The 27,987-nt window shown below is 42.8% G+C and overlaps 2 protein-coding genes across 2 annotated transcripts; both read left to right on the forward strand.

Moving 5' to 3' along the window:
* Positions 1-215: 215 nt before the first annotated feature.
* On the forward strand, positions 216-4,639 carry SPP1 (secreted phosphoprotein 1). The gene is made up of 7 exons (XM_033060444.1): positions 216-373; positions 1,613-1,679; positions 1,779-1,829; positions 2,686-2,790; positions 2,942-2,986; positions 3,248-3,529; positions 3,954-4,639. Exons 2-7 carry the CDS (start codon positions 1,626-1,628, stop codon positions 4,461-4,463), a joined length of 1,047 nt encoding a protein of 348 aa, XP_032916335.1. The 5' UTR covers positions 216-373; positions 1,613-1,625; the 3' UTR covers positions 4,464-4,639.
* Positions 4,640-5,172: 533 nt separating this feature from the next.
* PKD2 (polycystin 2, transient receptor potential cation channel) lies at positions 5,173-27,987 on the forward strand. The gene is given in 21 exon segments (XM_033060363.2): positions 5,173-5,462; positions 11,074-11,187; positions 13,334-13,467; positions 13,828-14,078; positions 14,341-14,565; positions 15,089-15,317; positions 16,794-16,946; positions 16,948-16,965; positions 17,402-17,423; positions 17,426-17,582; positions 18,547-18,667; positions 20,482-20,559; positions 20,561-20,581; positions 20,851-20,859; positions 20,861-20,939; positions 20,942-20,972; positions 21,547-21,664; positions 21,917-21,971; positions 21,974-22,079; positions 22,859-23,006; positions 24,877-27,987. Coding segments are annotated over 21 exon segments (2,505 nt in total). The 5' UTR covers positions 5,173-5,266; the 3' UTR covers positions 25,117-27,987.

A 27,987-nucleotide genomic window follows, 5' to 3' on the forward strand; every position in this document is an offset into this window, starting at 1 on the left:
ATGCCCTGAAGCCCTCCTACACGATACCAAACACTGTGCATTCAACAGACCTGCTGGTTAATGATCTCGCCCATAAGTAATGTTTTAAGCTCAGAATGGTTTTTGTTTGCTTCAAAAGCCACAAAGCCAAAGAGGAAGTGTAGGAGAACGTGGGCAGGACAGCGGCCAGCAGCCTCATGACCTCATCTTTTTCCGCCACATGGGGATTGGTGGCTGTGCTTGGGACAGGGTTTAAATTCCCGGAGCTCAGAGATGTCAGGCAGCAGGGGACAAGGGGAGAAAGCCAGAGCTGCTGGGATCCAACTGGCTGGAGCTGCTGCTGGGATCACTAAAAGTGCTCTTGTCCTGGCTGACTCCTTCAGCACCAGAAAAGGTAATTTTTTTTTCTTTTTTACCTGATGTGTGCCAATCCATCTGCAGCTTTAGCCTAGGAAACACTGAGCAGATATTTGAAAACTGCTTCACTGGGCAGGGATGTTTGATATTTCTCTGTGGAAAAAGGTGTGCTTTTATAGGAGTAAGGTTACTTTAGCAGTGCCAGGTATTACACATAATCACAATTTTAAATTGGTGTGCTGATAGATGTTGGGAGAAGGTTACTGAAAACCCTGCCACTGAATCATGCACTAGAAACTCAGAGCTGGTCCTTGAACACAGAAAGCTTTCTTCATCGTGTAACCACTGCCTGGCAGTGTCTTTGTTTCTCCTGGCAGGCTCACAGTTTGTGCTGCAGAATCCTGAGTGGATGGGACAGTCTCTGTGAAACTTGAAATTGCAATACCTCTATCAGAGTGTCCTGCCTCAGGGCCAGACTTACTAAAGCATTTTAAATGTCCCAAACAGCTTCCTTCCCTGCTGTGACTTGCCAAGATTTTGAATGACTCTTGTTCATCAGTAAATTGGTTTAAATTCCCAGGGAAGTTCCTTATTCTGGGAACTGGTCAGCAACACTGGAATTTAGCCCTCCTAATTTCAGCAGGAATCAGTTATTTATTAAATTGCTAAATTTGCAATGTGGGAAGTTATGGGAGCAGCTATTTCACTTAATCTCCTCTTTGGAAATGCAGGTTATTTTGTTCAAACTTCTGGAGGGGGAAATGCAGGTCTATCAATAAGAGCAGTTTATGTTCATATAAACTGACTTTACTCAGCAATTCAAGTTAATAACCCTACAAACTAGTTTTTAAAATAGCTGACAAGAGAATACGAATTGTTTGCCTTGATTTACCTCTTTTTTAAAGCAATTGTGTTAAAGGAATGAAGATAAACCAAAGCTGGTATTTATGAGAGTTTGGCACAGAGCTTTTCCTTTGCCTATGCAAGTCAGTAGACAACAGGAGTTGGCTCACCTTTTCAGTGTGTTTTTTCTCACCACTGCTCAGCTCTTCTCAGAACTCAATTTCAAAATTCTTGTAGCTTTTTGAGCTGCCAAGTCATTACAAGGTGAGTGGGTGGTGATGGAGGATAGAAGAAATAAAATTAGCATGGGCAAATTGAATCCATAGCAGGGACCTGGCCTTAGCACAGTGAAGAACACCAGGATAAAGGAAAAGCTTATAGCATTTTTATGGTATTTTACTTTATTGACCTATTGTTCCAAAATATTTTCTAGGTAAAATATCACAATGAAGGTGGCAGTTCTGTGCTTATGCCTTATCAGCATCACCGCTGCATGGCCAGTGAGTAAATCACAGACACCATCCCCAGCACTTGCATTATTTCCTTTGCACATCAGTGAGAAATACCAATAAATGCTTTTTCTCTTTTCTCCCTTCAAGGTGATTCAATCCAAGAAGCATGCAATTTCTGCCAGCTCTGAAGAAAAATATGTAAGTTCATTTTTGTCTTTCTGCTAATTTGCTTTGATAAGTACTTTTGCTTGTTTGTTTGTTTTTTGTTTTCCTCCAAAACACATTTTCTGGTACTTGTTCTATGATTTAGATGCTTGCAGAACATGTCCTCAGCTGGCTATTTCAAAGCAGAGACCCACTGATGTCCACAGACTTTTCCCTGCATCATGTGTCCTGGTTGTAGTTCTAGCTCTGAACCAGCACTGAAAATCTTTATTCTTAATGAAAAATGTATTATCTGTTATTAAAAGGAGAAAGTGACTGTAGTATGGCAAAATTATCATAACCTATTTTCATTAGTGTGGAGAAGATGACAATATTTGGTGTTGGAGGAGCACCTTAATCCAATATATATATATATTTTTTTTTTGAATGATGAAAGCTAACTGCATTCATTCTTGTATACAACTCTTTAATTTATTCCCCATTGCCAGCTGTTATCCTTGTAAAATCAATTCTTTGCTCTGAGAACCAGTTACTGCATTTAGTTCAGAGTCTTCAGGATGTGGGACACAAATCATCCTCCAGGAAGGGCCTAAGAATTAGCAGAAGCAATGATTGCTAGATACAACTCCAAATCCCACTCAATAAAAACAGTCTGGAGAAACTGATCTGAATTTGCCCAGGCTCTGCCAGTGAGACAGGCACACCTGTCTATCTTTTGGGTACAATGTTCATCTAGAAACAAGGCTTGTTCTGAGTCCTCTTCCTACTGCAATGGATAGCTGAGGACACATCCCATTCTGTGTACTGCAGATGCCACATCTTCCTGAAAACACAGGTTGAGATGCAGCACCTTTGAGGATTAACCCCTCCCTTTTATTTTCTCTTGAAGGACTCCAGGGGCCATCACTTGCACAGATACCATGACGACCATGTGAATTCTCAGTCCCAGGAGAGTCAGCAGCACCCACAGAGTGACCAGGCATCATCTCAGCAGGTACAGGCACCTAACTGGAAGAGAAAGCAGAGCATCTTTCCATGCCTAGATTTGCAAGTTATTATTAAGTGCCTAAAGAATAGTCAACTTGCTGATCAGCTCCAGCTGTATGTGCCTTGTGTACTAACATTGAGCTTTGTGCTGCTTTCAGACTCTTTACTCTTCAGAAGAAAGCGTGGATGTCCCAGAACAACCGGTGAGTGTTTTGAAGGACAACGTGCTAGTTGAGTGCTGCAGGGCAGCCAGTGTGTAGCAGCTCTCATTTCCCTCACTCAGGTGTGGTTCTTGCAGTAACATCTCTCCCAAAATACAGCAAAGCTCCAGGCAGGGTGAGGTGAACTCAGTGCAGTGCCTGTATGCAGCCCCTCAACAGTGCCTAAGCCCTGGGTGAATGGCAATAGTGTGCACCTCTCACATGCAGGTTCATTTTCCTGATTCACAATAAATGTTTTTTCAGCACTTTCCTGATGTGTCAAGCAAGAGCCATGAAGATGTGGATGATGATGATGATGACGATGACAATGATTCCAATGACACGGATGAATCCGAAGAGGTTTTCACGAGTTTCCCCACAGACATTCCAGTAACTGTTGAACCATTCCCCACTTTCCCTTTCACCCGGGGAGACAATGCTGGCAGAGGTGACAGCGTGGGCTACAGGATGAGGGCAAAAGCCGCACTGCTGAGGGCAAAAGCCACACTGCTGAAGTCTGTCAAACTCCACAAAGCTGCCAAAAAGGTAAATAGCACCGAGCAGTGGTGCCCGAGTTCTTGGAAATGGGGAGTGAACTTGAAAATAGGCATGGCATTTTATGGGAGCTGGTTTTGGAAACTTGTATGGGGAAAATAGGCATAAGTGAAGGAATATATTTCCTTTCTCTGGATACTGAACAGGGGGTCTTGATGGCTGGTGATGCACCGGGACAGGAGTGCTGTGCATAAATGCAGTTTTCACTGTCACGTTATACTTGCACACGTGAAATGAGAGCTTCTCATAATGTGAAAGGTCCATGTAACTCCATAAAACACCAGAGTATCTCCAGGCAGGAGTACATCATGCAGGCTTTGAGCATCCCCACAGCCCGAGCAGCCTGTGTTAGCACAGCACTTGACGGGGCAGTTGTCAGGAGTGACAATTCCTCTTGTTCTGCTCTTTAACACAGCTCATCTATGATGCCACTGAGGAAGATGAGAGCGACCTGGATGTAGACAGCCAGCGCTCTGTCTCCCGGGAGGATTCTGCTTCCCGCAGCTCCCTGAGGAAGCACGCCAGCAGCGTGGTGTGGTCCGGCCAGAGCCACGGGCGGGACAGCGACGAGCAGGACAGCGACCTGCGTGCCCGGAGCTTGGAAAACGACAGCCAGCACAAATCCGACAGCCACGAGGCAGAAGGCGACAGCAGCAAGTCTGGTGTCAGAGGGGACAGCCTCTCGAGCGTGGAAAGCAGGGAGAGAGGGGACAGCCACCCGAGCGTGGAAAGCAGGGAGAGAGGGGACAGCCACCCGAGCGTGGAAAGCAGGGAGAGAGGGGACAGCCACACGAGCGTGGAAAGCAGGGAGAGCCGGGACCGAGTGTCTGCGGAGCTCTCTGACGATATCAGCAACCAAACCCTGGAAAGCGCCGAGGATTCTCAAGATCGTCGCAGCATCGAAAGTAACGAAGTCACCCTTTAAAGGGAGATAGAAATGATACTTCCCTTCTCTTTCAATCCCTACCTAAGGGAAGCGGGAAGTAGCTCGGTTTCGGGGAAGTGTTTGTTAATGTAGTTCGCGTGGTGACTTTGGGGTCCGGGGCGCTCCGTGGCCCCTGGGGCGGTGCCGGCGGAGGCTGCAGGGCACGGCGGGCGGGATGGCCCCGGGGCGCGCTGCTCCCTGCGCTGGCGGGCGCTGTTTGGCTGTAACGGGACTTCAATAAAACCTCAATCCCTGTATCTGCGTTACTGTTCACTGGGGCTCGGACCGGGCGGGGGGAGCTTTAATACTACTTCTTAAAATGATGCGAAATCGCCGTTCCCCACAAATTTAACCAGCACGACCTCTTCGCCAGGCCTCCTCGTACTTTCACCGCGGATGAGCGGGGCTCCAAACAGGCAGCGCCGGCCCCTGCGGGGCGGTCCGGGGCTGCCTTGGAGAGGGGAGGGAGCCGTGGGAGGAGGAGGAGGAGGAGGGAGGGAGGGAGGGAAGGAGGGAAGGAGGTCTCCCGCCGGGAGCCAGGGCGACTACATCTCCCTCCGTACCCCGGGCTTTCCGCCGGAGGCGGGGCAGGGGCGGCGGGGCCGATGGCGGGCGGCGGCGGCGGCGGGCGGCGCGGGCGGGAGCAGCTGGAGCTGGAGCGGCTGGGCCAGGCGGCGCGGCCCGGCTCCTGCCCGCCGTCGCCGCCGCTCTCCGCCTGCTCGCGGCAGGCCTGGAGCCGGGACAACCCGGGCTTCGAGCCTGAGGAGGACGCGGCGGCGGCGGCGGCGGGGCCGGTGCTGGAGATGGACGTGGAGTGGGGCAGCCGGGCCGCGTCGTCGCTGGGCAGCGCGGGGGCCGCGGCGGGCGGCGGGCGGAGGGCGCGGCGGGGCCCCGCGGGCCGCGGCGGCGCTGAGGGGCCGGGCCGCCCCCCGGGGCCGCCCGAAGGAGCCGCGCCCCGCAGAGCGGCCTGGGCCAAGCGGCTGGCGCGGAGACTGCGAGGTGAGAGAGCCCCGGACACGCACCGCGGGCCGGCTGCGCGCTGTGGTTGTTGGTCATCTCTCCTCTGTGGTCCTCCTTTTCCTCCATCCTTGCCTCTGTGTGTCTCTGTGTCCCCATCTCTTGGTGCACGTCCGTCCGCACGCAGATGCACCCACAGCTCTCTCCTTCCTTTCCGCACCTCTCTGCCTCCCAGGTTTTACTCCTGGCTGCTTTCTGTGCAGGGAGGGTTTAGGTTGGACATGAGGAGGGATTTCTTCACAGAAAAGGTGACTCTCCAGGGAGGTGGTGGAGTCACCATCCCTGGAGGTGTTTAGGGAAAGGCTGGATGTGGTACTCAGTGATGTTGGGTCATAGTTTGGCTACGATGATTCTCCAGAGGTCTTTCCAGCCTTGGCTTTCTGCTTCAGCACCAGGAGCAGAATGCTTGTACTTCTGTCTTTCTCAGCATCCCCCATTCTATGGAAGAAGTGGTTAGGGTGGCATGGGATACTTAGGAGTGGGTTGCTGGGAGGGTGTTTGAATCACTTTTCCTTTTCTGCCTTGGTGCTGCCCATGACAGTCAAGAGCTGCCTGTTGTCACACAGTTGGTGACCAGGGACAGAGCTGGAAGCAAAACTGGGCACACATCAAGTGAATATTTGGGATGTTGTTCAAATCTTACTTGCATTAACTCCCAACTGAGCTGGCCTTGTACAGGGCTGATTTGACAACAGCAGAGAGAATGCTGGATGGGAAGTCCTTTGGATTTAAGGTTGTGGGAGCACATTGAAAAACCCTCCTTTGTTTTCAGAGGTGCTAAAAATGTCAGCTTCAAACTGCGAGGATTTTAAATATTTGGTTTAAGTGTTGGGCAAAATCTCTATAGTTACGAAGCTGCAGAAAAAGCAAACCATATTTAAAAAATAAAGATTCTTCTTCTGAAATGTGGATTTTCTGAAGAGGTAAATAGTACTGGCTGCCATGGCATCAGTGGAACTATCAAAACAAACTTGACTTTAATTTGTACCTTCTCTGATTTTCCTGTATGGTCAAAGATTGTTTGCTGTAGTGATTTCTCTGGCTTCAGCTGTACTGCAGCAAAATAAATCCCTCTTGAATATTGCAGTATCTTAGTGGTATGCAAGTCAGACTTGTAGAGATTATGGAACAGAGCATGTTTTCTTTTTAGCAGATTTTACTGGGACCATGTTCAATGACCCAAGTCACTTCATAACAAGAAACCAGAATAACTACCAGTAATAATTGTGTTGTGCATGAATTGGCACTGCTCTGTTTGGAGTCTCCAGTGGTGTGTTTGCTTTAGTCTGTTGCTGTGATATGCCTGGGAAAAGAGCTGCTTCTCATGGAGAAAGTTAAGTCCTTTTATAAAAACTTTTATTTAAGTTCAGATGCCCCCTTCATCTTAGTTGTTGCCGAGAAGGAACCTCCTGTGTATGTTTTTAACTGTGGTGAAAAACAGCAGTGTTTGTACGTGAGGTGAATGTGAGAGTACAGTAATTTCACGAATACAAGCCGCAGCAATTTGACAAAAATTTTGGTGGAAACCCGGAAGTGCGGCTAATAGTCGGGTGCGGCTAATATATTAATAATTTTCTGACATTTACAACCCCAGACGTGCCAGCCAGAGTGCCGAGCCAAGCACCGGCCAGTAAAAGCCGGCATTTCGCAATTGTTACAGTGTTACCGTGTCGCCCTGGCTCCCTGCAGGCAGCACGGGGGGCGGGGAGAGAGGCGGGAGAGCTCTCTTTCCTCCTCTGCTGCAGCCCAGGGGAGGAGGGGGGAGGGGCGCCGCCATTGCCGCGGCCCCGGGAGCCGACGGGGGGGGGGGGGCGCCGCCATTGCCGCGGCCCGGGGAGGTGGCGGGGTGCTTTGTCCGCGCCCGCCGCCGGCGCCACGGGCGCGGGAAAGCTCCGTCCCCGCCCGCCGCCGCTGCCGTAGGAGCAGGGGAAGCTCCGTCCCTGCCTGCCACCGCGAGGCAGCGCTGACCCGGGGTGACCGAGCCCAGGGGCAGCGGCGGCCGGCCCCGAGTGGCAGCACCGGGCTGGACCACCTGGCTCTGTCAGCAGCCCCTAGCGGGCCGAGCCTGCACAGCCTTAGCTCAGCCAGTAAACCCCGCCCTCCCGCGGTTCTGTTACTAATTGCACGCGGGTCCTCGCTGCGAACGACAGAGCGGCTTATATTCGTGTGCGGCTTATCTATGGACAAAAACCGAAATATTTGCCAACACCCAGAGATGCGGCTTATACTCAGTGCGGCTTGTGTTCGTGAATTTACTGTACTCAAAACAGCTTCTGTTGATTCCTGACCTCCTTGTATAGGCAAGTGTAGCTAAAGTTACTGTAGTTGACAGATGCTTTTCTGGCTCTTTGATGAGAATGTTGCCATGAATTCCTGGGTGCAGTAAATGTCTGGATGAGGCTTTGGTGCTGTGGAGGTGCTGCAGGGCTGCTGTACTGCTGTGGAATAGGTTACACCTTCTCTGAAGAATGTGGTCCCTGTGCTGCACAGCTGGAATTGCAAGCCTGACATTATTATAGGGCACTTGAAGGGTAACTGAGGATTTACTGTTGGAAAGAATACTCCACAGTTCTTTTGACATTCCGTGGATATCCATGAGGATCTTTGAGGACTGGAAAATGGTGTGTTCAGTTTTATTACAAGGACTACAGGAAAGTTGGCATAGATTTATCTAATGAAATTCCATCTCACTAGACAGAATTCAGCAAGAGGGAGTAATCCTTTGGGTAGCACAAGTGATAGTGTCACCATGGCAAGTATTGAAGGACATTCAGTGACAGCTTGCGCTTTTACTTGCTATGAGTTTAGAAAGAAAAATGCAGAGAGGATTTAAAGTATTGGAATTTTGGTAATTACAGCTGTTGGGGAAACTGTAACAGCAGTTACTAAGTGAATAGAATGTCACCTACTTCAGACTATGAGTGTTTTAGGTTCTTCTTTAGGTGGATTCTGTTCAGATTCCAACATGAGTGTCTGTGAAGTGCCTTTAGTTCCTAGACCTCTTCAGCAAATATCCCAAATGCTTAGAAGAGAAGAGGGGCTGGCTATTCTACTGTGTTAAGGAGGAAGTTACCCAAAGTTTTGATGGGTAAAAAAACAAGGTGTGTTTCCAGAGCCAGCCTGGAAAGGTAATCCTGCCCTGTAGAGCTGTGCTTGGACACCCAGTGCTGCCATGTTCTCATGTCATTGTGTCATCACTGATGGGTGCTGGGCATTTCTGGAAAGGTTTTTTTAGTTATTGTTAAATGAAGGTACAAGCTACCGTACCCAGTCACTCATTAATTGTTACTTTCATGAAGACTGCTACATACAGAATGAGTATGAGCAACTGTTAGTTGCAGATTTATTTGATAAAAATACAAAAAGGTTCTTCAAAAAGTTGATGAATAGCAAATGTATATAAGGAAACAAAACAGTTTTGTTGCTTGCAGCAGATGTCAAATCCAGCACTGCTTACCTCTACTAGGTTTGGTGCATCTAAATCAATATTCTAGTATGGGGAAAAGGGGAATAATATATGTATATTGCAAAAATGTAACAGCTAATGAAAGCTCCAAGATAGCTGATGGGCAAATTCATTGTTCACTTCTCACAAAGATCACTGTATGATCCCTGGTGCTGTTTGGTTGGGGTTTTTCTTTGCTGTAACTTTCTGTTCTTTGCTGACTTGACTCCTAATAGTCTAATATGACAGAGTTTGAGTTTGGAAGCTTTCTGCTTCTGCTCACCACATTTCTTATTGATGAGTAATGTGCTGACAGCCAGGACTTGGCTTTCTCACCAGCTTAGCTCACTGGCTTTTCCAGCCTTTTCTTCCTCTCTTCCTTAATGTTTTCCTGCCTTTATTATGAGGGTTGCTAGTGCAACGTAGTGCTGTGCTAGAGGCTGAGTTTGTTGAGTTATTAGTGACTCTGTAAACGTTCTTGGATTTATGGTTTTGTCTTCAAGAATGACCTAATGGGGAGGATTTGGTGTTCAGTGTAGTAAAGTTGCAGCCTTTATCTGCACATCTTTGAACTTGGCCTTAAAGAACAGCTTTGAAAAAAGCTCTCTTATCTGGGAGCTGACACTAGGGAAGGCGCTAAGTTGCTAATTAAGCCATGTGAACAGAGATTAATGCTAAAACTGTTAGTGCTGGCTGTGCCTGTGCAGGAGGAGTTTCCAGGTTTATGTCACAACTTAAAAATGTAGTAGCTGAAAGAAACATCTGACATGTTTTTCAATTTTTTTTTGTCACTTATCCAGGTAGAGAGAAGAGCTTCTTTATTCCCATTTCTGTTAGCAAACAAAGGTCTGCAGCAGGCAGCTTAGCCCTTTGTCTTAGTCTTACAGCAGTGGTTGCAGATTGACTGAACTCATTGTCAGCTTTATAATGTGTTTTGGCTACTCCTTGTTACTGTTCCATTTCAAATTACTGTGGTATGTTTGATGGATCCAAGATTTTTCCTAGGGAGTTTGAGGTTACTACATTTCCATCTACTGAGAATGTAAAGGTTGTTTTGGAAGGTTGACTGTTTAAAACAGCTGAAAAGGATGGAAGTTTACTGCAGTTCTGTAGGAGTGATTTTTTAGTTTTAAATGCTTTTTCTCTCATCAAAAACTAAGGTCAAATTGCTTTGCTTTAGGTTTAAATGAAGAGAAGCTCCATGAAGAGAACAGTCTGAGCATCAGTAGCTGTTCCCAGCTTTTTTTTTTCTGTTCTGTACTAGGCATAGGAAATAAGGATGGTGGTTGCTAACTGCATTTTGTTTCAAGTGGTCATTCCTTTTAGAGACTCCTTTTAAAAGATTCTTTTGCTTTTCTGTTACCCATTCAGAAGGGATCACCAAAGTTCAACAGCTTCTCTCCCTGTCTTTTTGGGACTGTCAAGCATTGTATGAAGTGAGGAACAGGCAGAGACAGTTCAGTTGATGCAGTTGCTCAAGTTGATAGCTAGACTGGACAGCAGTTACTCATTTAGGCTGCTACTGATTTTTAATTGATAACTCTTTGTTGTGCAGGGAAAGAATTCATGCAGAAAGGCTCACCAACATCCCTGCTGTGTCCCTTGCCTATCTGGGAGGGGAAGGTTGTGATTTGGTGTTTTTAAAATATGTTTGACTCAAGTATCCTCCTGTCATGTAGAAAATTAAGACTGTTCCTAAAGGCTCAATAATGAATGTGCATTTTCATTCATCTAACAGTGATTTTCATGTTTAAAGGAAAAAAATACCAGAGCACTGCACTTCCATTTCTTGAAGAATGGTTTTCTGTGCATGTCTCTGTATCCTTGTGTCTGTTTTTATGCCACGTGGTTCTAAGTGACAGCACTTCTGCAAATCTCCCACAGATTCTGTTGGAGTTCTGCTGGGCTGTTCCTAAATTATTGTGATATCTCATTGATAATTGATACTGCCTCAGGCCCCATTCTGTCTACAAACAAAGCTCCTCTTGCCTAAACTTAGATCAGTTTAAAATCCATAGAAAAACTTGCAGTAACAACAAAGGTTAAGCTTTCAACAGCACTTCCTCTGTCACTTGTGTGTCTGTACCAGGCATCTGTGCACATCATTACACACACATATATATATATATATATCTTTTTCCTTTTAAGGTCTGTGGGGGACAAGACTGATGGAAGAGAACAACACCAGCAGAGAGCGGTACTTGAAAAGTGTTTTACGGGAGCTGGTCACGTACATGGTTTTCCTCGTGGTCCTGTGTGTCTGTAAGTACTGCTCAGCACCAGTGCATCCAGCTCTGTGCTACCTGCTTGCTGTGATTCCAGAAGGAAGAAGAATTAATGGGCAGGTGTCCAGGCAAATACTTGGAATCAAATATTTCTCTTTTTCCTGTGCATGGACTGTTGCTTGAGACTGAAAATACTACAACTTTCTGCACCTTAACAAGTTTAGAATCTTTAGGCAGGCTGATAATATACTAGTTCTTTGGTTTTTTTAGAGCATTTTTTTATTGTAGTGCCACATTGCAGTGTAATACTTCTGCTACACTTTTTGAAATCACTGAGCAGAAGGGGTAAATATGAAGAGGAAATAATTGAACAAAATTATCACATTTGAAATTCATCAGCAAGGTTGTATACAGACCACAGCTGGAGATTCTGTGGTTTGTGCCATTTGTTGTTTTGATACCATATGAAGTATCATAACACTAAAGAACACAAGAACAGAGTAGCATTCAATTTACTGTGCAGGAAAGGACTTCTTGTACAGTTACAAACATCTGGTGTATTTGTTTGCTAGGGAGAAAACCAACAAAATGTGTACATTAAGTTAGTGTATCTTTAGAAAGCCAGCATGTTTCAAGTCTCCAGTTTTTAGTGTGGGCAGTTCTGCCCTAAAGGGCTGAAATGTTGGTGACACTTGGATTGCCATTTGTGATCAGTTGTAATACAACAAGGTGATGTTTTAAATTTTTGTGAGAGGGAGTCTTGGAGTGGAAAAACAAAGACAAAACTACATGGGTAGGTACATTGTTTCTGAGAGCAAGTCTGCTCTGCTTGAATGTAGCAGAATTACTCAAAACCCCCAATTTTTTACCATTGGTGTCAATTGTTTTGATGTCGTACTTCAGGCTATCTATTAAATATCATGTGTTTTTTCCCTTCCTGAGTCATTTAAGAATGGTTAGAACAGGTTTATGGGCAAAGCAGTGCAAGGCTGGCACACTGCCCCACCAAAAGTGTAGCAGTGAAAGCTCAGTGCTTAAAGTGAAATTTGTTTCAGCAGAAGGTTGACTCTTAACGGGCTGTTAACAATTTGTCTTGCTACAGAAAAAGATTTTTACTAACAGAATAAAGGAAAAATGTAGTGTGTTAAATATGTAGAGATATTGCTAGCTCATTGGTATTGTTTAAGTATCCTTTTTATTTTTCACATAAGCAATCACTGTAAGTCAGTGTGGTCTGTGGCTTGGCATGCCCTTGGGCAGTGCTTTCCAGTGCAGGCTGAATGCTGCATGTCTTGTTCTCTTGTGGTTCAGAGAGCACATATTTAGAGAGAACCCAGGTATTGCAGTCACATGATACATTCCATGTGCACAGCAGAAGTCTATTAAAAATAGTTCTTGCTCTCTGGTTGTTAAAGGAAACAAAAAATTTATAAATTTTATAAAATTGCCAAAACTGACAGTGATTGTTCTGATCTTTCAGACTCCTCTGAGTTTTAGCCATAGAGTGGTTCAACTATTTACAGGTGGTAACAATACCCATGCCAGACACTATTTCCTCAACCCATCTTAGTTTTGTACATCATTTTAAAATTTATGCTCTGTGGCCCTCAGCCATATCTTTGGCCCCATGTGAGGAAGAGGAGTAACACAGTCATTTATTTTCTGTGGGAAGTTTCTCTTAAAGGCAGTGCACATCTGTGCTGGAGGTTCTTGCCTAATCCATGTCATTCCCAGTGCCCTGCAGTATCCTGCTTGACTGTCATTATCTGCTCAAGCAGAGCATGGTTGTCCTGAGGTCTTAGTGTCATCTGTGCCAGTTCTCCATGCATGCCTTGGATAGCACAGGCCACCTCAAAACGCACTACCTGTCTGTCTTCAGGCTGCTGAATTGTGCCTTTGTTTTCCTTGAGGTTAACTTTGGCAGAAGCATTAATAATAGAATGAGGTGTGGGAAGGAGAAGAGAGTATTTTAATCAGTCTACCTTCGCTGCTTTTTGTGTTTTAATCACACTTGACAGATAAATGGTGTGGATTTTGTTTTGGAGCTTAATAGTTCCACTACAATATCTGTACAAATACAACCTGATGTATTCAAAATAAATGAAGTACTTTTTTGTCTTTTTTGTCTTTTTATCTCTTTCCCTCATTCCTTTGTCTCTCACTCCTTATCGAATCTTCTGCAGTGACTTATGGGACAGTGAGTTCCAGTATGTACTATTATACAAGGGTTATGTCACAGCTCTTCCTGGAAACACCTGTGTCAAAAACAGAGAGAACTGATTTCAAAACTTTGTCCACAATGGATGACTTCTGGAAGGTAATCTAAACCCAAGTTTTTATATTTCTGTTGCTGTGGTTCACTGGTTCTGTCACGAATTGCAAATTTAACCTGCAGGATCTTATCTCCTAATATGGTTGCACAGGCTTGTGCATGAAGAGCTATGTGCACAATGTCAAAGCTATGGAACAAAGCAGGCCTTTAATATGTGAAAATTTAGAGCTCAAATAATGTTGGTGGGGCAGGGTTGGGCAAGTTTGTGGATGTCTTTGGAGGACAGGTAATAGTAAAGTTTTATGTCAGAAAAAATGTTAACTGCAATTCTAACGCTTCTGTGGAACGAAGATCTACACCAACAGTGCTGGCAACATGCAAACTAAAATTCTGTCATCCTCCCAGTTCACAGAAGGCCCTTTGCTGGATGGTCTTTACTGGGAGATGTGGTACAACAACAAAACCATGGCAGAAAACAAAAGCTTCATTTATTATGAGAACCTGCTCCTAGGGGTGCCTCGCATTCGGCAGCTGAAAGTCAGAAATGGTTCGTGCTCCATACCTGAGGATTTAAAGGATGAAATCAAAGACTGCTATGATGTCTATTCTGTAGCTAATGAAGATACTGCTCCTTTTGGACTCCGGAATGGAACTGCGTAGGTAGCATTCCTGTAGATACATATCCTGTAGTTACTTTTTAATATACTTGTGACCCATCTTTTTTATGGTGTTAGTCAAAGGAATTTTGTAACTTCTTCCTCAGGGGTTCTGTCAAAACTTTGTAGCAAGCATCCCTTGAATTAAAGCATATTTAAGTAACTAATGCATGTTTTTAGGTCAGGTTTTGTTGATATATGTTTTGTTAATTTTAAGTTGAAGGTGGAAAGACCAATATGCTCTCTTTCACTTGTGAACTAGCTGGACATACACCAATGAGAAGGATTTGAATGGGAGCAGCCATTGGGGCTTGATTGCCACATACAGCGGAGCTGGTTATTACCAGGACCTCTCAAGGACCAGAGAAGTGACAGCCCTGCAGATTGCGAGCCTGAAGAAAAACCTGTGGCTGGACAGAGGGACCAGAGCAGCCTTCATTGATTTCTCTGTGTACAATGCAAACATCAACCTATTCTGCGTGGTCAGGTATGAGCAGAACCACGACAGAAGCACACAGTTGCACAGTGTGGGTTGTGGACTTGGGGTTTTCTTGTGATGGCTTTGTTTTGGGACATAGGTAAGTGTGTGTTTTGTGTAAAGGGGACAGACAGCTGAAGTTCCCTGCCAAAGAAGTGAGACTCCTCATGGAGTCTGTCCTGGCTTTCCTGGTGCCACAACAGCTTGGGTGCAGTTTGTGAGAGACTTCTCTAGACAGTTGGCTTATTCAAGTAAATACATGAGTGTAGAACATCAGCTTTTGGTTTAGACAGGCACACCTGAAAACAAATCTTTCTGTTTCCTTACTGTTCCTGAAAGGCTTTGAGTTGTAGTCAAAATTGAGTGTGGTCACGTTTACAACTTTTGTGTGGTGTCTTCTCTGAATCATATGTGGGTTTGTTTCTATTATTTAGATAATTATACAGGTAAATTCAAGTGTCTTTTAGTAGTGCTTTTCATCAGTTGTGGTTAAATTCAATTCTTTTTTGCTTTGCCTTTTTTTAAAATGCAGGTTGCTAGTGGAGTTTCCAGCCACTGGAGGCCTGGTTACATCTTGGCAGTTTCAACCTGTGAGGCTGATTCATTACATCTCCACTTTTGATTTTTTCCTGGCAGCCTGTGAAATGTCCTTCTGTCTGTTTGTTCTGTATTACATGGTGGAAGAGGTCTTAGAAATTCGCATTCATAGGCTGCGCTACTTCAGAAGTCTTTGGAATTGCCTTGATATCCTTATCATTGTGGTAAGTAACCTTTGTGATCAGGCTAAAATTGCTTTCTAAAGTGGCAGACCTGAATTACTCAGTGTTCCTATTGTGGTTGTAAGATAATATGACCTTCATTAGGAAGGATACTTACAGACTATTAGGCTATTCAGTCTGCATAAGACAATTTTAGTCTGTGTTGCAATGTTGGTATGTTTTGCAAAGTTGGTTGTACTGTCTTCAGTGGTTTCAACCAGGTGCAAAGTTAGAGTGTTTGTCCATCATTCTTTTTCACAGTTCTTGTTTATGCAGACTTAGTTTTTATTGGAGGAAGCAAACTTGCCCTCTCTTGTACATTTCTGGTACAGAATATTGCCCTGCTTTCAAGTAAGAAAATAATCTGCTTTAAGGAAGTGATTTGCATTTCAAGGCATGGGGCTGGGATTTCAATATGTTTGCAAAGAACCACAAGGAGATTTATTGTGGTGTTAAATACTCACCAGCTAATACCAAGTTTGAAGAATTGCCTCAGAATTGTAGAGTGCTAGCAGCTGTCTAAGGTTAAGTGGACAGTGTTGCACATCAGTAATCTTAATGCACCAGAAAAATATGAGCATTGGATATAAAGCTGCATAATATAATTCTATCTGGGCCCAGTTCAAGCTGTGCTTACCAAAAGTATACAAATCCAGAAATGCTGAAACAGTTCCAGTCCCACATTCGTTTTGTATCTTCAGGCTTGGATGAATCAAAAGTTTCAGTCTCGAAGCCAATATTTGTAATCCAGGGAAATCATATTTGCATCACAGTGCTTTGTAAATGGAGGGGCTGCTTAGGAGGATGTTTACATGAACTGTGTGCTGGTTTTTACACTTAATGGTTGGGCAGGGATAAGATGCTCTGCTGTTACAGTCAGTGGAGAGTATTCAAGTGTGATCGTAAAGTTCAGTTCACACAAGAGGTCAGAATTCTATGTTTATGCCTTGCCTGAGGGGCATTGTTTAAATGTAGGATTATGTACTTAATATTCCCTATACTGTGGTGAAGTGTTCACTTACAGTAATGAACACCACATTTGCAGAAGTCAAAGCAAGAAACTTCCATGGTAAAACTGCAGCTTCTCAGCTGTTGCTAGTTCTGGGCAATACTGTTCAGTCTGTGCTCTGGAGAAGCTGTAGTACCTTTTTGGCTACTGCTGTCTTCCAGCTCTTTGTTTTTTCACCTTTGTCTGTTTGAGTTGTCATATTCCCTTCCTTGTATTTTCTTCTCTGTGACAGCATCACTTCTCATCCTGCTAGGTGTCACTGTCCTCTTGTTCTTCACCTGTGGCAAGAAAAAGACTTCTAAATTTTCCTTCTCCCAGACTATTTGTTTGTAGTCCAGAACTATAATGGTTTTACTGTGAAATGCATGAAGTTCCTCATATCTTAAATTTATCTGACATAAATATCTCAGACAAGTTGTTTTAAGACCCTAATCACCTTTTATAAATATGTGTGTTTCTTTTGTCCTCAGCTGTCTGTGGTAGCTATAGGAATTAGCATCTATAGGACATCAACTGTTGATATGCTCCTGAAGAAGCTGCTGGAAGATCAGAACTCATTCCCCAATTTTGAACCTTTGGCATATTGGCAAATGCAGTTCAATAACATTGCTGCAGTCACAGTGTTTTTTTGTCTGGATTAAGGTAATTCCAAGACACACATCTGTATTCTAATATTGGAATGTGAGCAGATTTCTGAGTTTCATGAGACACAGTATTTGAGTTTTACTCATGTTTCTTTCAAAGTCAATCATATGAGAAAGTCAGAGCAGACTCCAAAAGTCAGAACAGTGATAACTTCTTGCAGATGAAAAGCAAAGTTGTAATTTGCCACAGGTTTAGTCAGCTCTTGTTTAGGTTTAGAAGACATAGGTCAAGTGCTTGTGTTTTGTCAGCAGACATGTTAAGATAATAATGTTTTATTATTCCTCAGTTGGTAAGGCAGTAATTCTTACTGGGTACTGCTTTGTCTCCAGTCATGTTCAGTAAGACATCTCATGTAAAAGAGTGGAGAGAAATTCTGTTAAGAAATTGTCTTCCTTGTCTTTTCAGCTTTTTTCTTTTTTTTTTCTTTTCACAGCTTTTCAAATTTGTTAACTTCAACAGACGATGAGCCAGTTATCCACCACGATGTCTCGCTGTGTCAAAGATGTCATTGGCTTTGCCATTATGTTTTTTATTATTTTCTTAGCATATGCTCAGTTGGCCTATCTGGTCTTTGGCACTCAAATCGATGACTTCAGTACTTTCCAGGACTGCATGTAAGTACAGGTATAAAAAATGCAAAGAAGATTTTGGTGCATTGGTGAATCAGTTGTTTTATCAGAGACAAATCCTGTGACATCCATCTAAGCAGATAAGCTGCGGGCACATCTGCTGTTGATATAACCTGGTAGCAAACACATTTTTATATATTTTTTTTTATGTCAGTGTTATTACTGTGTGATTAAATAGTCAGAGCAGTGAGCTGAAAATGACAGGGCTGGGTTGGTGTGATAACGATTTTTACAACAGTTGGTTACATTCCTAGACAAAGCAATGACTCCATGTTCAGAGGTTAAATGTTTACTAAAATGTTGAGTGCATAATAATAAGGATGATATTCCTGATAGTGTTCATAGTTGCTTGACTCAGAGTCCATCTTAGCCAACCACCAAATCTGTATCTGGAATCCAGGAGAGACAGAGGACTTAATATAAGATTGCCAATAAATTTTTTCTTGGCTGATTTGGTGCAACATAACCTGATTGTAACCGAGCAATTAACAGGTTGTTCAGTCACTGATTTCCCCTGCTCCCTTGCACTGCGGACAGTGTTGCAAAGAGTTTCTTGCAGAGGAAGTGAAGGAACTGTAAATATGCTGATGGTGCTGTAAATTGCCAAGCTTCTTCCAGCTTAGAGGGAGAGTGTTGGTGGTTGTATATGTGTGAGAGAGATGGGAGTGGGTCTCAGAGCTTCACAGAAGTCATTGTCAGTTTGCTCTGCTTCCTGTTGTGACCAAAAGGGAGAAGTGACCACCATGGTTTTGTTCTCTGTGTGGCACCTGACTGTGAGTTTGGTTATGCCTACAGATGTGCTCGATTAATTGTTTTTGCAGTCCCTGATAAAGTGTTACAACAGTACAGGCCTCTGTGCAGCCACACTGCTAGAATGAAATAGTTTGAGAGTCCTTGCACAGCTCTAGTAATATTTTCTTCAACTTCTGGATGTGTTTTGTTTTTTAAGATTTACTCAGTTCCGCATCATTTTGGGAGACTTCAACTTCACAGAGGTTGAAGAAGCCAATCGGATTTTGGGACCCATTTATTTCACTACATTTGTGTTCTTTATGTTCTTCATTCTTTTGGTATGTACACTTTGTTTATGTGGGGTGGGTCAGTGGCTGTTTTTGCATCACTTGTCCTTTGATTCCTCCTGCTACTTTGGGGGATTTTTCTGATTAATGGTGAGTGTATGGCCCTTGAAGGGGCCTGACTGCAACATGGCTGGTCACTACACTCTTTCCTTTCTTACCTCATTTAAAATTGATTTGCATTGTGTGTTTTTTGTCATTCTCATATAGTGCTCCACATTGTGTTTTTTTAATTTATATTATTATTATTATTAGTTTTATTTCTAAAATCTGAACAGTGGCTGGTTGGCATACACAGCAAGGCTGTCTGTTTTGGTGAAAAGTAACTGTACTGTTCCATGCAATCTCTTGGTTCATAAAGTGCTTTAATGTGTTTACAACAGCATTGTTCTTGCATGCCACACACAGCTTTGCCTGCTGCAAGAGCATTGCTGTGTCATCATAATTTTTTATGTTATTTAGTGACTCTTGTACTTAGTGCAGCTTTTTATTACTATTTGAGATGAGGAGGAATGGCATTCAGACTTTATTTGTGGGAAAATACTTCATCATGGATATTCACTAGTAAGGAAGCAGAGAATTGTAAGTGTTTTGTGAGAAATTTGGGTGTTCAGTGAGATGGACCAGGATTCAGTGGGAAAATAACATACGTGTCACTATGTGCCAAAGATTCACATAAAGCAGGTTTCCTGTTTGCTTTGTAGCACCTCACACATTCCAGAGGAACAGTCTAGTGTCCAGCAAGGGAAAGAAATATCTTTTTTCTAAGGGGCAACAGAAAAGCACTGGAAGGTGAAGGCAGAGCAGGTTATCCAAAATACTCAGTGTAATTTGGTTTTTTTAAGTATCTGTAAAGCCTCTCATTTAGCCTGAATGAAATGTTGGTGCAAGTCCCTCGAGACCAGTCTGAGACCTGGGAATTAAGTTAGGGGAGATGGGCAGAAAACAACAACTCTTAAAGTTGGGCAAAATAGCAGCAAAAAACAGCTCAACAGTGAGTTGTCGAGTTCCCTCTTACTTCTCTGGTAATAGGCATGAATGCATAAAGATACAGCACTGAAAGATTGTTCCAAGGCATGTTTGTTAAATCCATGAGGAAACAGAGGATAACACTGCCTTTCTACATTGAACTTGCCAGTAAATTTAGTAACTCTTTTTTTGAATGTGAGTGTGCAATTTGCAATTCAGTCATGTTTACTCCATGTCCAGCAGGAGCCTTTCAGTAACAACAGTGTGGTTTGATTAAGTTACATGCTTGACACAGGGTTAGTGAGACCAATATTTTCTCCTTTCTCTGAACAAGAAAGAGCTCTTTTCAGAGTTAATACCATAAATACCAAGTACCTGATTTTAAGCTTTTTGATTTTATCATTAGTTTGAAATGCAAGCAGAGCTGTAACTAGATCAGAACCTTTTGTTTGTGCTGGTTACTATAGGATGAATAGTGGACTTGATTCCTCAGGCATTTTTGTTGCCAGCTGTGTTGCCTGGGTTAATTCAGAACTGTTACCTGTGTAAGTTTGGCCTTGCAGGGTTTACTGCCACATGCTGTGTGTAGGTGTGAACCCTCTCTGGAAAGTAATTCTCCAGTTATATTAATAACCAATGATGTTGATTAAAATTTGTTATACTGCAGCACATCATATTTCATTATCACGCTTTAGATGTTGCTTTCTTTTCAAACAGATCACCATTTTCTTCTGGCCTTTTGAAACAAAATTCATGTTAAGGTCTGCACAAGAAGGAGTAGTAGGGCTCAGTCTTGTTGAAATTTGAAATTTCACATCTTTGTTTTCTCTTATGAGCAGAACATGTTTTTGGCCATTATCAATGATACCTACTCTGAAGTCAAATCAGATATGGCACAACAGAAGGCAGAAATGGAACTTGTCTGACCTTATCAGGAAGGTAAATGTAATGTTTTGTTTGTTTAACATCTTATTCCTCACATCTGAACTAATTTCATGAAATACCATATAAACTGTTAAATAAATTAATCTGAGCTGAGTGTAAATTAAATGAGTGAAAACTTCCATCACAATGTACTCGAGACTTTGCCTTGAATGATCACACTGAATACACTGAATGAGACTGTACAGGATCTGATTTCTGTAATCAGTAAAGTTATTAGAAATTTCATGTCATGAGACACAACAAAATTTCACTTTGTCTTTTAGGGCTACAACAAAAGCCATGATCAAACTTAAATTGAAGAAAACTACTGTTGATGACATTTCAGAAAGTCTGAGACAAGGTGGGGGAAAGCTCAATTTGATGAACTTCGGCAGGATCTCAAAGGGTAAGGAAGTTCTTACTAATATTACCTAAATAGTATCCCCAGGGACATGTGATGTTACCTTTTGATGTGATTACCATTTTGATGTGATTTCCAGAAGTGCACTAATGTGGATGAAGACACAAACCAGACTATTTTTCTCTGAATTATTGGCATCCCATGCCAGAAGAAAGTTTTGGAGCTCTGGGGCCCAACCTCCTTGAATTTCTGTGTTTTGAGGAGAAAAACACAGAAATCTCTGAGGAAGCAGAGACTTAAGGCCTTTGAGGAAATGGTAATATTTCTTCAGACCACTGAGTTTGTGGACAGTCAGGAGTCCAAGGCAAGGGTACAAATCAAGGAGACATAGAAGGGAGTTGTGAAGGAGAAAGATTCAATGCAGGCAAGATTGCTGCTTTAACTAATGAAGGGTAAGGACTGAGGGGGTTTTTGTCAGTGTTGTGAATTTATAGGCAATGCTGGGATGTCTTTGTCTTGAGATGAAAGTCTGTCTGAAGTTAAATGCTTTCTAGTACACAGAGCTCTTTCAGCATCTGAAAAATAGAAAGTAAAGGAACTACTTTTACTGCCTTTTCAGGAAGGGGCACACGGATGCAGAAATTGAAGCAATATTTACCAAATATGATCAGGATGGGGACCAGGAATTGACAGAGCATGAACATCAGCAGATGAGAGATGACCTGGAGAAAGAGAGGGTGAGCTCAGCATTAGGAGTGGGCTGCCACCATCACTGTCTGCCAGTCTGCTGCCTGTGCTGATTTCCTGCCTCAGAAAAATCATCTTGTCTCCCTTCACTTTTGCTCTCATTCCTGGCTATCTGAGCAGAGCTGTAAAAAAGCACAGTGGAGCTGAATGAGCACAAGAGCTCTTTGACCTTGACATATCCCCCGTGTACAGGTGGAAGTTTTACATCTCTGTCTATCACTCTGGCTTGTGTTTTCACAAAGGAGGATCTGGACCTGGATAGGAGCTCTCTGCCACGTCCTCTGAGCAGCCGCAGCTTCCCCGAAGCTTGGACGACTCCGAGGAGGATGAGGATGAAGACAGTGGGCACAGCTCTAGGAGGAGGGGCAGCAGCTCTAGTGGGGTTTCCTATGAAGAGTTCCAAGTGTAAGTTTATCCTTCTGAGAGGGACAAAGCTGAGTGTTGGGTTTTGGTTGTTGTTGTTTGGTTTTTTTTATTGTGAGTTTTCTTCTATGGGTTATATAGTATTTTCTTATTATTATTAATCAAATTATTGATAAAAGCAAGTGTTATGATTTTGTTGTGCATAATTCACTCCTTTTAGTAGCTTTAAAATAATATCTGAAGTGGCTTAGAGAGCCTTATGAGAGTTGGTTGGAATATAGAAAATCAGAACTAACCAAAAAAAACCCCCAAAAAACCCAGCAACAAAACCCCTGTCCTTAAAACCTCATCACTGACAAGTCAGAGAAAAGGTCATGTTACAATAATGCCAAAAAGATTTTTCTGTTTTTTTGAGGGGTAAACCATTGAGTTTATTTTAGGTTCAGTGAGAACTTTAATGTTTGTTTTTTAATAAGATTAAGTTACTTGTGTGTGTGTATTTTGTCCAAAGGGATAGATCTCCATATTAATTAAGACTAGCTGAATAAAGAATTGTGTAACTGGAACCAACAAATTTTCATGATGATGCCCTAAGAGCAGTGAGAGCAAATGTACCTTTTTTCCCCATGTGCTTTGCCCATTTTACTTTCTTGCTGTGCTGTACCTTGTCCCTCCTGGATGGTAGGACTGGTTTGTGGGAAGCCAGAGGCGTGCTTGGATAACAGTGATGGCTCATCCTTGTCTGCTCTGTGTGTTGACATGCCAGAACTTTGGTGACTGGGCAGTGTCTGAGTCACTGAAGCTCCCCTTGTTGCCCTCAGACTCATGAGGCGTGTGGATCGCATGGAGCATTCCATCGGCAGCATCGTCTCCAAGATCGATGCTGTTATCGTGAAGCTGGAAGCCATGGAGAGGGCCAAGCTGAAAAGGAGAGATGTGTTGGGCAGGCTGTTAGATGGAGTGACAGAGGTAAGAAACTCACTCTCTGTGGTCTGGTCACGGCCTGCATGTCTTCCTTTCTCTTGGCCCATCTTCCTAGTGCCTGGCTTGGCAGGATTGAAGGAGTGGTGGTAAAAAGGAAGTGGGTGCTTGGCAGTGGGTGAATGATTTCAGTTAGGAGTTAGGAAAGGATGAAATTTTGGGAACAGGATTCAAGATTCAGATATGACAAGATGTCTTACAGGAGGACTATGTCACCATTTAAACCTGTGATCTGGGCAGCAGTGGTGTTCCATAGTCACTGCGGCAACTCTTCCACCCCTTGGTGTGTGTTGGGATTAATACAATATTTTTTGTGGATTAGTCTGTTAGAGTCTATGGGATCCAGCTCTGTCTGCTCTTATTCTCCTTTGTTGCTTCTGGGACTGTGTGGGGCAGGTGGGAGTAGGTCACTTCTGTCACCAGGGTTACCTGACTTCTACTGCTTCCCTTTCACTCTCTCCATCCTGAGGGCCCTTTGGAAGTGTCCAGTGGGAGAAATGTGTTATTTCTGTAGAAGCTAAAATCTGTCAGGTGGGATACAAGTTGTGTTTTGCTAGGTGGCAACCTGGGCATTTCATCCGTGGAAATCAAACAGTTTGCTGTGGGAGCTGTTTCCCCATTAGCCTATGGAAATACTCAAGCTATATTGTTGACACCTTAATGAAGGGATGGGACCACTGTCAGGCTAAAAGTGATTTATTACTCAGATAAACATCAGCCTCAAAGGCCGTGAGATTTTAGAGGAGCAAGAAGTTGCCCATAGCTCAAAGTAGTCACAAGTTTCTTGTTACAAGGTAATATATAACATTCTATCCCAAAGGAAAGTTGCCACAGTTTATTTTGTTTTTCTAACCTATCACCTTTACGTAATTCTCTTGCACTGTCTATACTTTTATCCAGTGGGCTACTACTATGTGTATACACATATGTTTCTATTATAACATCTCAACTCAGCTCACTCTGTACAATTACATTACTGCACTATAAACCCCTTCACCATCTTATCCAGTACAGTTTCTTACCTACTTAAGGCATATTCTTACCTACAACTAAAGAAACATAAGTTTATAATTTTTCTGCATAATGTCTGTGTGCTTTTATTTTTACATCAATCCAAGCTTCTCCCAAGGCTACAAATCAAACCCTTCAGTATCTGTGGAAGTTTCTGTCTTTCCATTTCCTACAAAGCAATATAAGAATCTCCTGTGGTTGTATAGGTTTTGCCTAGACTGCAGTTTGGAAGCTGCACTGTTACAGTGGTAGGTTTTTTTGCACCACTTTATTAGTGGTTTGTCTTAAGTCTCTTCTGTCTTCACTCAGAGCCAAAGGAAACAGATTTTCTCATGTTTGAGCTCGGTCGTTTGTAAAGTCTAATCAAAAGAACATTCAGCAACACTTCGAGACACCAGCTAGAAATGAACAAAATGGAGTTAGATCCACCTAGCTTTAAGGTCTCTTAAAGCTGAACAGTCCAATAGAGAATTAACACCTATATTATTTATCCTTTTAACCCAATAACTAACTTCCCATGACCCTCGGTATGGCCCTACCTGTTGAACCAGAAACTACTACCTGAAACCAAGGAGAAGAAGGAAATCCTTTATCTTGTCCCATACATATTACTATATTATAAAAACCTTGAATTTTAAACCCTTCACCATGTGAAAGCACACACTTCTATTACCTGCACACCCATGATTTCAACTTGGAGGTTAAATTTGGAAGCCTTCTCCAAGGCCTCAGGTCAAAAGCAGTGTTGTCCAGGGAGTCAGTGCCAGAAAACACAGAAAACTCAAAAAACCCCAGGTTTCTGGGATCCAACACTACACTATCAGCTCGTGTCTTTTAATTTGTTTAGGATGAAAGGCTGGGCCGGGACAGCGAAATCCACAGGGAGCAAATGGAGCGGCTGGTGCGGGAGGAGCTGGAGCGCTGGGAGTCAGACGACACGGCCTCCCAGATGAGCCATCGGCTGGGAACGCCCCTGGGGCTGCAGGGGCAGCCTCGATCCAGGAGCTCCAGGCCATCCTCTTCCCAGTCTGATGGCCTTGATGCAGCAGCAGCAGCAGCAAATGGGGGAAACAACATCCATGTGTAGCTTTGTAGGTGATTCCAAATGTTTCAGGTCAGTATTGGAGAAGATGAAGAACTGGACACTGCACGTTTCGATATGAATCAAGCAAATGCCACTTTATTGTTGTCTTTTAACCCTAATATACAATTTCTCTCCCCCTGCACATGGTCACACAACTTATCATTGGTAGAAGCCTTCTTCCACGAGGCAAACTTTTTTTTGTTAGAGTTTTCTAGTTTTCATAGGCTTCAGAGTTCCTTGCATTCACCTATCACCTTTATCTCTTCGTCTCTCCCCTTTGTGTTCTTGTTAGGCTGCAGCTGTTCTTCTTATCTCTTTTTCAAGGGCAAGGCTACAGGCCTCATAAAAGTGCTCATATCCCTTTCCTAGGAATTGTTCACTACATATCTCTATCACTGCATTGCTCACTACATGTCCATCTTTCTCTAAAAACATTCCCATAAGTATTCAACCAGCAAATCCCCCAGCATGACAGGATCATTGTGATCAGACCACTGAGGACATCTTTCACTGGTGGGGAAAAAAGTAAATATTCACTCCAGAAATAATTTTCAGGCCTGTGTAAGCCATATGTAATGCCAGCAGTGAGAGTGAAACACGCTTGGAAACTGAATGGATATAAGGTGGGACAAAATCTACCAGGACAGAAATCTGATTCTGTAAAAATGTTATTGGGAACACTTGAATGAGGGCAACAAGCTTCAGACAAAATAATATGCAGTGGTTGGCACACTAAAAGGCTATTAATTTTTTGCTTCCTCTTGGAAAGTACAATTTTTAAAGGCTTTAAAAAGCAAATTTTAAAATAATATGGCATCCGTTTGTCTTATTCATTATAACAGCTGACAGATAAAACAGCACTTTTTAAAAAAAATACAAGTTTCTACTTGTCTTTCTGAGTTATTCTTGATATACTAATACTTTACTTAATTTAAAATACTCTTCCTATTTTGAGAGGTACATTTCTTTAAGCAGAAGAAAGTGCACTTGGTTTGTGCAGCTGTAAATTACATCATTCTGTGATAGAAACTGAATGCATTATAATTAGTATTTCAGAAGAAATATTTGAGAGCTGCCTCCTCACACCCAACTAGCATAATAATTTTCAGCTATATTGCAAAATGCATTTTTAATGCTTTGTTTTCATGTGTTTTAAGTGTTTCTGGGATGAACATTCCAGAGTTCTTAGATACGTACAGCTACTTTGTAGAAAACACATTTTTAAAAAGCACACAGAATTGAAAAACACTGTTTTCCTTGGGTGTGACAGGGAAAGGGGCAGAGATGTTTCTGAAAGCTGAGAAAATCTGATCTTGTGCCATGTGAAATTCTAATCACATCTCAACTATGTGGTCTGTATTATAAAATTATTAGGTACGTTTCTACACAGACTTTTCTGCTGAGGTGCAACCAGGATTTCTTTGGGAAGGTGTTTGTAGTATAATCACTGATATTTAGTATTTAATTGCCTGTGCTTTATGTCACAGAAGCTTTATTTTTGAAAAGGACATGCAACATTGAAATTCTGTTGGCTTCCTATAGAGAGCACTGAGGCAGTGCTTGGAGCTTTGCCTAGCAATATTTTCCCATAAGTGGAATGCTGGTTTAGGAGGGAGGCTGTCAATTGTGCTTTTTTCCTGAAGATGGCAGTTGTCTAGTGCTTAAAGGCTGAGAGCTGGTGAAAAAGATAATGGACAGCTACAAAATCAACCACATCTCAGCTATTAGTAGGGTATATAGAGGAAAAAAAGCCAGTTTAACAAAGTGTGAGTATCATGTGTTGTGTTGGTGTCCTCTGTTTGAACAAGCAGTTATCTCTTCATTCTTGTGGGAATGCTGCTTAGGCAGAGCTTAAATGTTCCATATATTCTTGCAATGGCAATGCCTGGATGAGCAGTGGCTCAGAATGCCTTTCCTCTAACCAGGGAACTTGCTAAAACTAAATAGAATTTAAAACTAAATAGAATTCACGCCTTTCCATTTTTAATTTTATGAGAAACCATACACACAGAAACCTCATTAGTGTAAGGTGGAAGAGGAGGAAATTCAGCTTTGGAATTTCATAGTATCTGTGTCTCTGGAACAGAATTATGGAGGAGAACAGGTTGTGGTTCTTGTGTGGGTTATTTTGTCCTGTACTGGGGAGAAATTCATGCCCTTTGACGAGAGTCCTCATAAACTTGCCAAAACAGCGCACAGCACAGTGGGTAGGGATGAGGGCATTGTGTGGGGTGAGGGCATTCAGATTAAGCTCTCTCTTACCTTTATTGAAGGGTTTTACACTCAGAAAACCTTTCTGAGGAAAGCTTTTCAGTGTTGAGCTGCATTTCTGACTGTAGACAAACAGACCAAAAAGAAACACCAGCTGTACACACGGCCAGCTGGTGTGCCAGGAAAATAGAAAACACCAAAGCAATTTAAATATACAGAGCCTTTATATTCATATCCAAAATGTGTCTTTCAAAATGTAAATTCAGTCACTCAGTTCACCTTTCATTTGTACTATATGTTTATTCTGAAAGTGTTTGCATTAATAGCTGTATTTGTGGGGCTGTATTTCTGTAACGTGTCGTTACTTGATAACAAACTTCATCTTGAAGTGCAATAAGTTTCCATGGGGTACCCGTGTGTGCTGACAGTAAGTGCCTTGCAGTAAGTGCATTGCCACTTCACAAATGTTACAAACATTTTATTGATGCATTTTTCAGTTTTAGATTATAATATCATTAGGTTTTTTGCATAGTAATGTACAGTGTTTGGTCTTATTAGGAAGCTGTTAATTATGCAAGTCTTCTACAATGATCAAGAATGTATTGATCTGTAAAACTGAGCACTTTACTTCCTAATAAACATTTATATAATCTACAAAGCAAA

The sequence above is a fragment of the Catharus ustulatus genome, chromosome 5 (genome assembly GCF_009819885.2).
Source record: "Catharus ustulatus isolate bCatUst1 chromosome 5, bCatUst1.pri.v2, whole genome shotgun sequence".
NCBI classification, from domain to species: Eukaryota; Metazoa; Chordata; class Aves; order Passeriformes; family Turdidae; genus Catharus; species Catharus ustulatus.